The sequence below is a fragment of the Myotis myotis genome, unplaced genomic scaffold (genome assembly GCF_014108235.1).
Source record: "Myotis myotis isolate mMyoMyo1 unplaced genomic scaffold, mMyoMyo1.p scaffold_m19_p_2, whole genome shotgun sequence".
Classification (NCBI taxonomy): Eukaryota; Metazoa; Chordata; class Mammalia; order Chiroptera; family Vespertilionidae; genus Myotis; species Myotis myotis.
In genome coordinates, this window is record NW_023416324.1 from 167,291,011 (window position 1) to 167,305,889 (window position 14,879).

At 38.1% G+C, this 14,879-nt stretch overlaps 1 protein-coding gene across 5 annotated transcripts in view; it reads left to right on the forward strand.

Annotated features, from left to right (window-relative positions):
• Positions 1 to 14,879, forward strand: part of FGF12 (fibroblast growth factor 12) — a 525,903-nt gene that overhangs the window by 310,922 nt on the left and 200,102 nt on the right. For all 5 annotated transcript variants that reach the window (XM_036352398.1, XM_036352400.1, XM_036352399.1 and 2 more), the window contains one exon: positions 3,635 to 3,745. In XM_036352398.1, coding sequence (XP_036208291.1) covers positions 3,635 to 3,745 — 111 coding nt within the window. The remainder of the gene's footprint in view (positions 1 to 3,634; positions 3,746 to 14,879) is intronic.

Here is a 14,879-nt window from a genome sequence, read left to right on the forward strand (position 1 = left end):
AAAAAAAAGCTTAATAAAAAATGTATTCCATTGAGCCTATTTATCTTATTTCACTATTGACCGGTGAACATTTGTTGAGAACAGTCACTCTACCTGCATGTAAGCATTTGAGAACCTCTGCCATATATTATGCCTATTCCAGACTCTGCATCTTTCCCAGAGTCTACCATGCTGTTTTTTGCCTCCCTCCATTTTTTTAATGTCTGAAATGTCCTTCCTCTCTCTCTCTCTCTCTCTCTCTCTCTCTCTCTCTCTCTCTCTCTCATCTCTTTTCTTTTTTGGCCTGTGATAATTCTACTCACTTTTTTAGTGACAGATGAGGTGCCTTCATCCAACCTCGAGACAGAATTATTCCCTTGCTCCTTGGTGCGATCATTTCACATTGCTTCTATCCATTATGTAACACCTATCCCACTCTAGTATTATATATCCATATGTTTCATGCATTACTTTGGGTGCTCTCTGAGGACAACCAGGTTTTATTAATCTATTAGACCTCTATGAACAGTCTGACAAATAAAAAGCATGTTTGGTGAGTGCATCCAGCATACTAGATGTGCCAAAAAATGGCCTCACTTTTGACATCCTTTCTTTAAAATACAACAAAACATATCCCCCCAATTATAAAAGTGATCCTCAGTTATGATCACCATGCCTTTATAGAAAAGTTGATCTTGAGCTGAACTTAGAACGGTTGGTAGGGTTTGATAGATGGTAATAAGAGGTAATACAGATACAGACCTGTCAGGTAGGTGATACTGTTTTCTATGACACATCCTAGGTTCAGGACATTTGTTCAATGGATGGTCAGCCCTCCTTTGAAACAACTATAGTGCAAGGCATTCACTTTCATAGATCATCACATAATTAAAACTCAAACTTGGAGTTTGTTCTGGCTCTGCTCTTGAGCACTGGGGGATGGTATAAAAGCCTAATGCTCATTATCTTGAACAAGAGTAAGCAACCTGAATTCCCAGGGCCCCAACGGTGGGGGTGGGGTGTGGATAGTTTCACTATAGCAAAAGAAGTGTTTAATTACAGCTACAAAAGAGGATTATGAAATAAACAATCATTTTCAGCCATTAATGACTCAGCTGCCATACATCTCATAACCAACAAAAACATGAGTTCTTAAAGTGATCGTATCATGCTGAATAGGAAGAAAATATGAATTATAAGAGTTGTCCTGTTCCTTCTATCATTTTATAGCCTCTACTCTTAGCTTTCTGTTTACTTTAATGACTTTGCAAACTCAATTACTGTTTTATTAAAACAGAAATCAGAAGACAGAGTCTGTTCACAGAATAGTCCTTTTATCTCACACTGCTTCTTTGATTTTGATGGTTGAAAAATTAGACCTTCATTTGTATTTACGCTCTTATGTGTTTTTTTCAGTTCCTACTACCACATATGTTTATTAATTTGAAATTCTCAATGATTGTAGTTAGAATATGAATTATTTTTCCCCTATACAGACGTGAGAACTGGTGCTTAGATTTTAAATGACTTGCTTAGGCCCACTTGACAATTGTGGTTCAAAGCTGGGTCTTCTGGCTGCTAAGTGTGCCACAGCAAGGCCTGCCTGGCAATCGGTTTGCTTCATAGCAGAGGCACATGTATCCTTTTACTTCCTCTGTTTATGAGAGTGATTCTCACTTATGGTCTCCAAGTCTTCAGTGAGGAGGTGATCTTGAACTGAGCCTGGAAATGTTGGTATGATATGATAGATGGCAATTGGGGTACAGGATTTTTTTTTTGTAGTGAGGTTAGCTAGCTCCATGCTCTTCCAGCATGTCCCTAATATGTCAGATTGGGTAGGACCCTTGGAAGCAACACATTGAAGATGCACACATTTCTTGATTTCTGCCACCACTCAGGGCGGAGGAGTCTAATACACACAGTCAATAGAGACAGGAGGGACCTAAAGTTCACTTACTTTAACTTTTAGATATTATTGGTGAGGAAATTATGGTCCAAAAATTAAATAAATTTAACTTACAAAGATATAGTTATAAATCAGTATGGCAAATTTTCAGTTCAGTTTTTTTTTTGGCCCTCCTTCCTCATTTCCAAATTTTTAGGCATTTCTTCTGATTCTTAAGATTGCTTTGAACAGGACATGTTTATATAGGCATTGCCTCATTTCCCCAAATATGTGTGATCAAGTCATATGTGCAGAAGTGTAATCATAGACAGATGTTATAGGGAACAGATCTATTCCCAAAGAATTAAATTCATTGAATCCTTTACTAGAATTCTTATTTAGACCTGAATGTGAATAAATGTGTCTAGTTTAACACACAGTGCCTAGCATATTGCATGACAAAAAAGAGATTCAGAGTGAATATTGGTTGAAAAAGTGGGTGAAAGAATGAAGTTGATTGTCAGTTGAAATTCGGTGATTGTCCCTTTGAGGATAACATGTTTTCACTTTAGCAATCATATGTTTTCTATCTTTGCCTCAATCATATATTTTCTGTCTTTGCCTTGAAAAACAGAACTTTTTGTTCTTATTTTTATGAAATAATTAGGGCTACAAATGCACTAGAATAGTCTAATTTTTGCTCAGCACTGAAGTAGAGATAAAGATGGTGGTGATGCTATAGAAAAATGGATTGTTGCTGGCAGTCAGCACCACAACAAGAAGCATTAAATATTTATTTTAGGGGATGTACAAAAATCCAAATGTGGTTTAAAGTTCAGTTTGATGGTATTCATAGGTAGGGAGTTTTTAAAAGTGAGGACCAACCACTTCAAGTTTGAAATAATTAAAGAAATATGCACAAATTGATTTATTTTGGGGCTGGAAAAATGACTGTAGTCCTGGGTCTCCACTCTGGTCATGTATTTACTGAAGGTGAAATCTGTTTCCACATACTTTTCTGTGACAACTCATGGCCATGGGTTTTGCTCTTTCCTATTGTTCTCATTCAAGCCATTCTTTATGGTTGAACTTGGCCAGCATTTCAAAACCTAGGAGTTTCTGATGGATAGTTGACATTCAGCAGAAACTGAGGTCTTCCAGGAGCCGATTATTACTGCTGGACGTTTAAGAACTACAGTGGCAGCTTGGTCTAAACCAGGGGTGGGCAAACTTTTTGACTCGAGGGCCACAATGGGTTCTTAAACTGGACCGGAGGGCTGGAACAAAAGCATGGATGGAGTGTTTGTGTGAACTAATATAAATTCAAAGTAAACGTCATTACATAAAAGGGTATGGCCTTTTTTTTCAATAGTTTTATTCATTTCAAATGGGCCGGAACTGGCCCGCGGGCCGTAGTTTGCCCACGGCTGGAACAGTGATTCTGGAATGGGAACATAAACTTGCAGTCAGACACTAGATGCATGGGAGAGAGAAGTAATTCACTTTTGCGTATGCCTCTGTATTTTGCTAATCATAATTAACTTTTATTTATTTACATTTGGTTTATTGCTGCATAGTATTATGGTCCTGCCTCTAGAAGGAATAAAAAGTGAAGATATGTTCCTGAAATGCTCCCTTTTCAAATACTTACTTTAATATTTAAGCCTTTGGCACTTATGCATTTACTTAGAAAATGTTTCTGGCAATTTTCAATTGAGCATTTTATAAACAAAATACCAATTTGAATAATCATTTCTTGTTGTTTTGCAGAACCCCAGCTAAAAGGAATTGTGACAAGGTTATTCAGCCAGCAGGGATATTTCCTGCAGATGCACCCAGATGGTACCATTGACGGGACCAAGGACGAAAACAGCGACTACAGTAAGGAACATTAGATTGTTGCAATCCAATCACAATGAAATGTATAGTCCAGTATTATAGTCTTAAAGCATGGCTGGGCTGCCTTTGAACTATTTACCTACAAGTAAACGGGTGTATTTTCCTTTATTTTTCTTGCTCTGATTCCCTATAGCAAAGAGACAATAAGGGAGAAATGTTATGTACTGAATGAGAAGTTAGGAGGCCTGGAGGAGTTCCAACTGGTTTTCCTTCCATCCCAGTGTTTGTAGTCAGGATGATAAGTATTCATAGAAACAAGTCAGACTTTACAACATAAGACAGTGTTTTCAATCCTAGAACTAAATAGTAAACATGTTAAAATAATTCTTAGAACATCATTTCAGGCAGACCAAAATTACTTCTTAAGATAAACATTGGATACATATGTATATTACATGTTATTTTATTTGGATTGAGAAAATATTTATTAACCCTTTTTGGTCCAACCTTGAGGCTGACTCGACAGACCAGGCGCTAGGAGCAGGTTCAACGTCGAGCAATAAGAACATAAAAAGTTCAACATTCAATCCCGTCAATTAATTTGGACCAGACTGTTTGAATTCCAAAAATAACATTGGACTGCAGAGGGTTAAATATATTAAAATAACATTATGATTTATAGTATATGTGATAATAAGATAATTAATATTGGTAGGCCTGAAACTTCATTTATATTTTTATATAAAATTCCAGATATTAAAATATTATCCTATATAATAAAGAGCGACTGTGCAAATGGTTGTCACACCCTCATGCCGTCATGCTGTAATGGCTCAGACACTCAACACTGGGGAGAGAGGAATGGGGACCAGCCTGGCACAAATGAGCTCGCAAGAGAGGAATGGGGACCAGCAAGGCACAAATGAGCTCATGAGGAGGAATGGAGACCAGCCAGGCTACGGCCCAGGAGAGAGACAAGCTGTACACCCTGCAGTCCCTGGCGCTAACAACTACGCCTGCTCCTGTGGCCTGGGAGACGGACAATCTGCACACCCCAAGGTCCCACTTGTCCCAGGCACCAGCAGCTGTGCCTTGCAGCCTGGGAGAGGGACTAGCTGCCTGCCCAGCGGTCCTGGGCGCCTGTGGCTGCGGTATAGGCCAAGCCGCCCACCCACAGTCCCTTGTGGCTGCGGCTGGCCCAGGTGAAGCTGGCCCAGCTCCTGGGTGCCTGCGACTAGCCAGAGGGAGGGAAGCCTGGGTCCTGGGTGCCTGCAACCAGCTGGAAGAGGGAATCCTGGGTCCCAGGTGCGGGGCAAGGCAGAGGTAGTTAGGGCCAATCAGGCCAGCAGGGGAGCAGTTAGGGGCGATCAGGCCGGTAGAGGAGCAGTTAGGGGCGATCAGGCAGGTAGGCAGAGGTGGTTAGGGTTGATTAGGTAGGCAGGCAGGCAAGCAGTTAGGAGCCAGCAGTCCCGGATTGCGAGAGGTAGTCAGACATCCCCTAAGGGGTCCTGGATTGGAGAGTGTGCAGGCTGGGCTGAGGGACATGCACTGGGCCTCTAGTCTATAATAATAAAAGTGCAATATGCTAATTAGACCAGACAGCTGAACGACCTTCTGGACATCATTCCAGAGGAAGCTGCAGTGGTGGGGGCCGAGGCAGAGGCAGTTGGGGCGATCAGGCAGGCAGGCAGAGGTTAGGGGCAATCAGGCAGGCAGTCAGAGGCAGTTAGGGGTGATCAGACAGGCAGGTGAATGGTTAGGGGCGATCAGGCAGGTAGGCAAAGGTGCTTAGGGGAGATCAGGCAGGCAGACGAGCAGTTAGGGGTGAACAGGCAGGCAGGCGAGTGATTTGGGGCATTAGGCAGGTAGGCAGAGGTGGTTAGGGGCAATCAGGCAGGCAGGCAGAGGGGTTAGGGGTGATCAGGCAGGCAGGCGAGTGGTTAGGGATGATGAGGCATGCAGGTAGAGTGGTTAGGAGTGATCAGGGAGATAGGTAGGCGAGTGGTTAGGAGCCAGCAGTCCCAGATTGTGAGAGGGTGCAGGCTGGGCTGAGGGGACGCCCCCTCTTGTGCACAAGTTTTGTGCACTGGGCCTCTAGTTAATAATATCCTTGGAAATCATTTTTAACTAATTCAACCTTAGAGTTGATAAGTGTAGTAATTCAACAAAATCATCAAGTTTTAATAAAGTATATTTTAATTTTGGAAATATTTTGAATATAAACCTTAGCATAAGGATGCTCACTGTATCATACCTTTCATTTCCTGCATAATGATATGCATACACTGAGGAAAATTTGTGTTCTAAAATTATGTGGGGTTCCATATTCTTTTCTAAAGTTTATCTGTATTCACTACTAGAATTTTACTTTTGAGTATATAGTAAATATATTTAATTTTTAATTTTTAATTAAATATATGTCCAATTGAATTTGTCTTCTGATGGATATGATTTTGTGATGAGACTGACAATCTACCAAAACATAAATTGCATAAGGTAATCTAAGAAGACTGATATTTTATGATGAAGTATATTTTCAATTAAAAATAAAGATTTGAGGAAAGATCTACAATGCCTAAAGTGTGAAAATGCTCTTGTCCACCCCTTCCAAATTATTCTTTGTTCACTTCATATTATACATTACAAAATATGAATTACAGTAAAGAAAAAATCTTATTATAAAGAATTCAATTCCAGTTTTCTTCAAAGTAGTTGATTAGCTTATTGTGGTTTGCATTGTTGGTTTGTGTTTGTGGGGATGCATTCTTTAAATGATTCACATTTTCAGCTGAGGACAGAAGAATGAGGATGGTTCACGCTCCATGTAGGATTTCCATTTATTGCATCTGTACAAGAAAGTGGATTTAGTAAAGCAAGCAACAAGCATAGATGGAAAGAATCAGGGAGATCACCAAGCTGTGTCACCCATTCTATCTCTGAGGTATCCCTTGATCTCAGTTTTTTTTTTCTATGAAATGAGGTGACCAGAGAAGGTAACATTAACATCCTCTCTCAGCACTTTCCATCCCGCCTTTAAGAAAAAATATTAAAAAATTAGAAATTGCCCTAACCAGTTTGGCTCAGTGGATAGAGCATCGGCCTGTGGACTGAAGGGTCCCAGGTTCGATTCCGGTCAAGGGCATGTACTTTGGCTGCGGGCACATCCCCAGTAGGGGGTGTGCAGGAGGCAGCTGATCGATGTTTCTCACTCATTGATGTTTTAACTATCTCTCCCTCTCCCTTCCTCTTTGTAAAAAATCAATAAAATATATTAAAAAAGAATTAGAAATTGATAGATTCAATCCCCAAGTAAGTCAGGTAACCATAGTCAATTCCATAGGATGCAACTGCAACTCAGATAGTTGCCCTGTGGATGCATGTGATTTATCATGGGATAGAGGTAGAAGGCCGGATGAAAGTGTGGGCTCAGCTAAGACAAATCCTTTCTTCACTCTTGCTAGAAAAATAATTGCAAGTGCTTTCTCTGCTGATGCTGGTTCAATGGCTAGTGTAAATACATGCCTACACGCATATGTTATACACAAATACTTATATGCAGGCTGGGGCCAAAGTAGACTTACAGTTGTTTGTATGGAAAATAATACAGTAATTAATAAATAATAAAAAAAGAATAAACCCTGCGTTTTCCATACTCACAACTGTAAACCTACTTTTGCTACACCTTATACATATAATAAAAAAACCCCATATATATATATATATACATATATATATATATATGCACATAATGGCATGATCTATAATAATAAAAGTGTAATATGCTAATTAGACCAGACATCCTTCTTGACTACCTTCCGGACAAAACTGGTGCTGCGAGGGAAACCCGGGTACCAGGAGCTAGAGGGAAGCTGGTGCTGGCAGACAGGGGAAGGAAGGCATATTCTTGCATGAATTTTGTGCATTGGGCCTCTAGTCTATATATGTATATATAAAAGCCTTCACGTCCGAACTAATGAATGACCAAACGACTGGTTGACCGGTTGCTATGACAAGCTTTGACCACCAGGGGGCGGATGCTCAATGCAGGACCTGCCCCCTGTGGTCAGTGCACTCCCACACTGGGAGCACCACTCAGCTGACAGACAGGCGCCAGCCACCGGGTTCATGGCTGGCAAGTGCAGCTGTGGTGACGCGAGCCTCTTCCACCTCTGCAGCCGTGCTACGGAGCAGTGGCAGCAGGTGCACTGGGGCCAGGATGAGCAGGAGCGGCGTAGTGCTCAGCCTGGGCTCGGGCTCCTCGCCAGCCGCCTGCTGCTTCACGTGCACTACCACATCCCATGAGGGATCCCCGATTGTGAGAGGGTGCAGGCCAGGCTGAGGGACCCAACCGGTACACAAACCTGTCCACTGGCCTCTAGTGTATAATACACACACATCCACATCGAGGATGATATACTTTGTCAAATACGTTTACAACCTGCCTAAATTTACAAATTTAAAATATCTTATTTTTTATTAAGATATTGCACACAATTTTTGACATTTTTGGTATTAAAAAATAGTTTAGACGTACAAAATAATAAGACTAAGATAAATCAACTGGATACCCATCCCTGGGCTTAAAATTTACTTAAAAATATCAAGATGTTTGCAACCTCTCCGTGTTGTCTCTGATGGAGCCCTGTTTTTTTGTTGTTGTTGTTGTTTTTTTCAGTACCAGATATAACAACTATCCTGCCTTTGGCATTTTTTTTTTTTTACATCCATGCTGTATTATAAATACAGTTTTTCACATATGTATACTTAAATCAAGTATTGCTTTGTATGTTTTTAAATGTTTTATTAAAAAGTGCGACCATTACTGTACATAAATCTTATGTCATTTTTTCCCAATATTATGGTTATGAGATGCATATATGGTTATATATTTGCTTGATATTGTTTATTGTAGAGTAACCCATTGTATGAATATTCCCAATATATTTATCTATTCTCTTTTATTGTGGATAATCATCTTTTCTATTTTAGGGCAATTACAAACAGTGCTGCCAAGATATATCTTATAGATGTTAAAGCGACCTTCCCTGATCATCCTTTATAAAATGATACATCTCACCTTGGCCTTCTTTATTCTGATACCTTACTTGTTTTTCTCTACTCATAGCTGTAATGACTACCTGGCGTATATATTGTTGCTGTGTATTTGCTTATTTTTTTATCTTCCTCCCAGGAGAATGTTAGTTTTATGAATAAAGAGATTTTTGCTTTCATCTTTGATATAGCTTTAGAACCTAGAATGATCTCTCAAATATATATATATATATATATATATATATATATATATATATATATATATGCCTAATATGCAAAGTATCCCCTCGAGAGTTCGACCGGGAGACTGGGAGTTTGATCACTCCCTCTAACATCTGCTGACCACCAGGGGGCAGTGCTGAACGAAGGGAGACCTCTGCTGGCAGCCGGAAGGAAGGCCCTGGCCAGCAGCCAGAGGGCCCTGATTGTCCTGATTGCCAGCCAGGTCTAGGGACCCTACCTGTGCATGAATTTTGTGCACCGGGCCTTTAGTATATAATAAATACTCAACATAAATGGAACAAATGAGTGAATGTCTCCTTGGGCAGACATGCAAAAGTTTATTTAGGTCATTGGCTAAATACTCTTCTTAGCCAAATATTTTTTATTTTTTCCTTTTGAAATAAATTTAGACTTTAAAGCAATTACAAAGTAATACAGGGAATTCCTGTGTCCTCTTCATCCAGCTCCCCTAATAGTACTAATTTATGTAACAATAGTATAATTATTAAAAAAAAAACAACTAGATAATTAATACTAGTACAATACTATTAACTGAGCTTTAGGCTTTGTTCAGATTTCACTAGTTTTTGGACTAATATAGTTTTTTCTGATACCCCTCCCCAATATTTTCATTGGAAAATTTTTCAATGAAAACATATATTTTCTGAGTGGGAATTTAAAACATCAGAGAAAGATTTAACTTTTACTCAACTTTTAATAGAAAATTATTGTAAGCCGCTAAAATGTTAAAATGCCTTTCTTTCTCCCCTTTGTGTGGGCAGGCATAAAAGCATTTAATTAGTTTTTAAAAATCTTGTTACTATGAGCATCTGTCAGAATTATGCTGTTTGATTCACTAGACATCATTAGACTCAACGAACCTTACTATGGTATCTCACATAGAATAGATAAAGACACCTGTTCTTTTGTTCCTGAAGAAAAGACTAATTACATGCAATTGAGTGAAAAAACACATGGCTTTGTCAGCAGTAACCGATAAGAATCTCTGCAAATGTAATGACAACAAAAGATGCAAAACTATGTGGGAACACTGGTACAAAAAAACCAAAAAACCCAACCCACAAAAATTGCAGTTTGGAGAGTATTAATGGGGATATTTTACATAACATTAGAAAGGTAATTACTCTGCTCCCTGGATACTAGAGGAGAAGATGCATTTGAAGAGGTCAAATGTGCTGGGGTGAAAACAATTAAGATATTATAACCAAATGTATTGTTCTCTTTCCCTCTGAACAATACTAAGAGCCATTTGATGTGGAATGAACTGCTTGGTCAATTAGCACAAGAGTAACACTGGAGATATTCAAGCAGATGCTGTACTGGCACATGGAGCTGGTATTTTAAAAATCAGTCCTATGTTATGTGAGTTGCAAATAATTTTACTCTTTTTAGTGTAATCATTCTTCATTTATTTTTTATTAAAATATGCTCTTATGCCTTCAGCATTTCTTTTTCCTATTTAGAAAAGGCTTTACTCATTCCAAGATTATTTATTTATTTTTTAATGTTTTGCTTTAGTAAAGTAAAAGGGTTTTACAAGAAAACCATTTTGGTGTGGGAGGGGGAAGAAGATGGTGGTGGTTGGGATAGTCTCAGAATTCAGTGGTTTCTAAGGTCTCCTTCAGTTCTGAAATTCTTTTTTTTTTAATCCTCACCAGAGGACATGCTTATTGATTTGAGAGAGAGAGACATCAATTGGTTGCCTCAAGTTACATTACTTCCTTAGGACATCCAGCAGGAGTAAGTCTACATTTCTTGGAGCCTCCCTAAAAATCACATAATAAATCCTAAAGTCCTTTTTTGACAACTTCTTACTAAGCCATCCCAGTTCTGCCATGTTGTGTATTTTTCCTCTTTGCTTTGAGTCATTAATCCCAACTTTGTTCAATTGCGGGTGTGTTTTTATAGCTAGAAGGCACCGACTCAGTCAAAAGCAATTTTCTGTCCCTCTCTTCTCTTTTATCAGGTCACATTTCTTTGTTTTCTTCCATATATAGTCTACGAATTTATCAACATATATAGTACTATTTATGTATACTTCCATAGTATATATCTTGTTCCACAGCCTTTTTAACTCAATATGTTATATCAATAAGATTTTTCCATATTAGCACATATTTGAATGGAGCAATTTTCTAGCCAGATTTCCTGTTGAAGAACATTTCAGTTCTTTCTAATGTTTTGCTACTGCAAACAATGCTGTAAAGAATATATTTGTGCATAAGTTATTTTGGATGTGTGCAAGTGTATTTATAGGATGGGTTCTTAGAAGTGAAATTGCTGAGTTATGGTTTATACGCTTTTATAATTTTGAAATCTATTTGCTCTTTGTCATACAAATTTACAGAGACCATTTATTTCTTTATCTTCTAGTCTATAAAATGTGTTATCAAAATTTTGATTCTTTGTTGCCTAAAAACATAAACTTTAATTTTTCTTATCTTGTGTTAGGTTGACCACCTGTACATCTATTTTAAGAGTTATCTACATTTCTTTTTTTAAAATATATTTTTATTGATTTCAGAGAGGAAAGGGAGAGAGAGCTAGAAACATCAATGATGAAAGAGAATCATTGATTGGCTGCCTCCTGCACGCCCTACAGGGGATTGAGGCTGAAACCTGGGCCTGAGCCCTTGACCAGAATCGAACCCAGGACCTTTCAGTCCACAGGCCAATGCTCTATCTACTGATCCAAACCAGCTAGGGCTACATTTCTTTTCTATAAAATGTCTATTTATATCTGTTTTTATAAAAAAAAAAATCTGTATTTTCATTTGTAGGAAGCCTATATTTTAAAAATCAGCTCTATGTTATATGAGTTGCAAATATTTTTACTTTTTTTATTCTTATCTGTAAATGCCATGCTTTATTTTATTTTTTTATTTAAAGTATGCTCTTATGCCCTCAGCTTTTTTTCCTATTTAGAAAGTCTTTACTCATCCCAAGATAATTTAAAATTGTTTTTCATGTTTTGTTTTTGTATTGTTTTATCTTTATACTTAATATTTAACTACTTTGGAATTTATTTATTGAGATTTTTTTTTTATTCTAGACCTCTGATATTTTGAGTTCCTACCTACCAATTATAAAGACAAATGCAGTTTCTTCAGATTTTATGAATACACTAGATTCACCATCAGTTCAGCATAAAGAAAAACATTTCAAAATGGTCTCTGAGTTTCAGGAATCTGATTGGAAATTTGGAAAATTTAGTCATCTAGTTATGTCTTCTATATAATACCAAACATATGATATTTTGATATCACTAGTCACAAGTACATAGATATAGCCAAAGCCAACAGAAGGTCTGTATTGCTAAACTATGAACAGAAATATGCTCCAAATAGTTAGCTGGAAAAATTATCAAGGACATAAGGAGTGTTGCAAATATTTATAAGGATGTGTTCTCCACGTAACATGGGGCATTTTTGGACCAGGGGTTTATCTCTTTCACCTACTTAAGAATACACACACATATTACTACTCATGAGAGATTAAGACTATGCCATACCCAATTATAGGGACATTATTTTCTTCTAGAGTCATCTGTACTTTAAGATTATGATATCAACTTGTAGGTGTGAAGTCAAGTTGGATAAGAAGAAAAAGAAATACATGTGTTATCCTGCTGATTTTCTTTAAGCAAGATTATTACATAATCCTGAGCACCGCTCTGGTGGATGAAATGTTGTTACTTCTATAGTGGCATATCTTTCAAGAGCAAAATTAATATTCAGTCTTAGCTCATGAATGCAGTTACTTCATTTGATTTTTTCAAAAGATAAAAACATTGCCTTTTGACTTGCATAGCTAGAAGTGAAGGACATTCGTTAGCAATGTGTCTTTGTTGATTGTGTTTTAAGTTTAAAGACTGTTCCTCCAAATAATATTTGTGGAGAGTGTGAACAAGCACAAATTATGTCCTTGAATAGTTTACCTGTTCACATAAAATTAAAAGGGAATTACTCTTCATGCTTATTTTTTTACCTTGGCCCCTTAACTTCTTATTGATCTTATATTTCTTTTTGATCCTAAGACTTCTGCCCTCCTGTGTTCCTCTGGTCAGTAAAGCAAAACAGGAGCAATTTGAAATTATCCTTCTTCCTACTTGCTCTATGACTATTTATGGGCAACTATGTATAGGCAGTATACATTGTGGGTGAGAATCTTATGGAAGTTATTTAACCAAGTGTATTCCTAGAAAGAGCTGAGTGACTGAGATTGTCTTTAGTTTGCCGGTGGCTCTGTGAGGTGACCAGTGCTTGGTCTTGGGAAAGTCACATACACTTTCTCAGATTTATATAATCTCTGAGTTTACAAAATGAGAGGAACATGGGGTCTCTAAGATTTTGATAGCCTTTCTTGCATTCTTATATGGAAATGAATGTATGCTCAGAAAAACTGATTCACAGATTCCATTTCCATAAATACCGAAAGGTATGTTACTGGCAGGAAATCTTTTTTTTTCTTCAAATCCTGATGTGATATTTTCATAGAGTGTATAAAGATCTGGAAAGTCACACACATAATGATAGAGGCAGAATTGAATTCAGGTTTATCTGATTTGAGATTATATGCCTTTAAGGTAGAAAGGGGGAGTCATCATAACGCTTAGATAAAAGGGTCGTTGGGTAGAATAAATGAGTTGATTCTTGAAAAGTGCTAAAAATAATGCCTAAAACACAGTTGACGGTTGTTTTTGGTTGTTGTTAGTCTCATCAGTAGAGGTGAGGGTCCATATTTACAAGGAGCTAGTAGAAGTGGCCATTGTCATAGAAACAAAATTCTTAGTGCTGGCAGTTATTGTACATGAAAGACTTTAAAGGCCCTTAAGCTGAGGGGTATTGCAGAGTACTCTAAATCAGTGGTTTAAAAAGTGTCTAGTCCTCATACCACCAGTATCAGCATCACTTTTTAGAAATACACTTCCTTGAGCTACTGAAACAGAATCTCTGGGCTGGAGTCAGAAGTCTGTTTTGACAAGTCCTCCAGATGATCCTCATCACTGCACATACAACTGGTAATTCTCCTCTGTACCTTGGGTTTGGAGTGTTCATATTTGCTAATGAATGCAATTTCTGTTTTGAACTGTCATACTGAGTTCTATGGGTACCTGATTCCTAACAGAATAGGGAAAGCAGGGATATTGAAAAATATATTGAATTTCAGACTTTCTAACATCTTAAGCATCTAGGGCAGCCGTGGGCAAACTACGGCCCGCGGGCCGGATCCGGCCCGTTTGAAATGAATAAAACTAAAAAAAAAAAGACCGTACCCTTTTATGTAATGATGTTTACTTTGAATTTATATTAGTTCACACAAACAGTCCATCCATGCTTTTGTTCCGGCCCTCCGGTCCAGTTTAAGAACCCATTGTGGCCCTCGAGTCAAAAAGTTTGCCCACCCTTGATCTAGGGAATCGGTTCCATTTGACTTATTTTCAGGAGAGAGTGAGAGTTCCGTTCTAGACAGATGTGTGATCAAACATAGGTTTGGGGAATTACAAAAACATATATAATGATGTAAGTCAGTCTTTACCACATCGTTTTATGTCTTGCAGCTTTTACACATACCAATTCCTTTTGCTTGAAATGACTTCACCAGTACCCTTCTCAACTCTATTCCCTTTGTCTGTCTGAGGCCTTCCCCAGCTACCCCTTCAACTGCCACTTCCACACAAAAACTCCACATTGATCACTCATATTACTCTACTTTGCTTGAACCCTGTGTGTACTGCAATTCCTTATCTGCATTTCCGTTTACCCTGTTAGAGTATAACATCCTTGTTTGCCTTTCTGGCCAGTACAGTGATGAGAATTGTCCAACATCCCAAAGTGGAGGGCTACACAGATATGTTTCATTTAGCTGGCACACTTTAGGG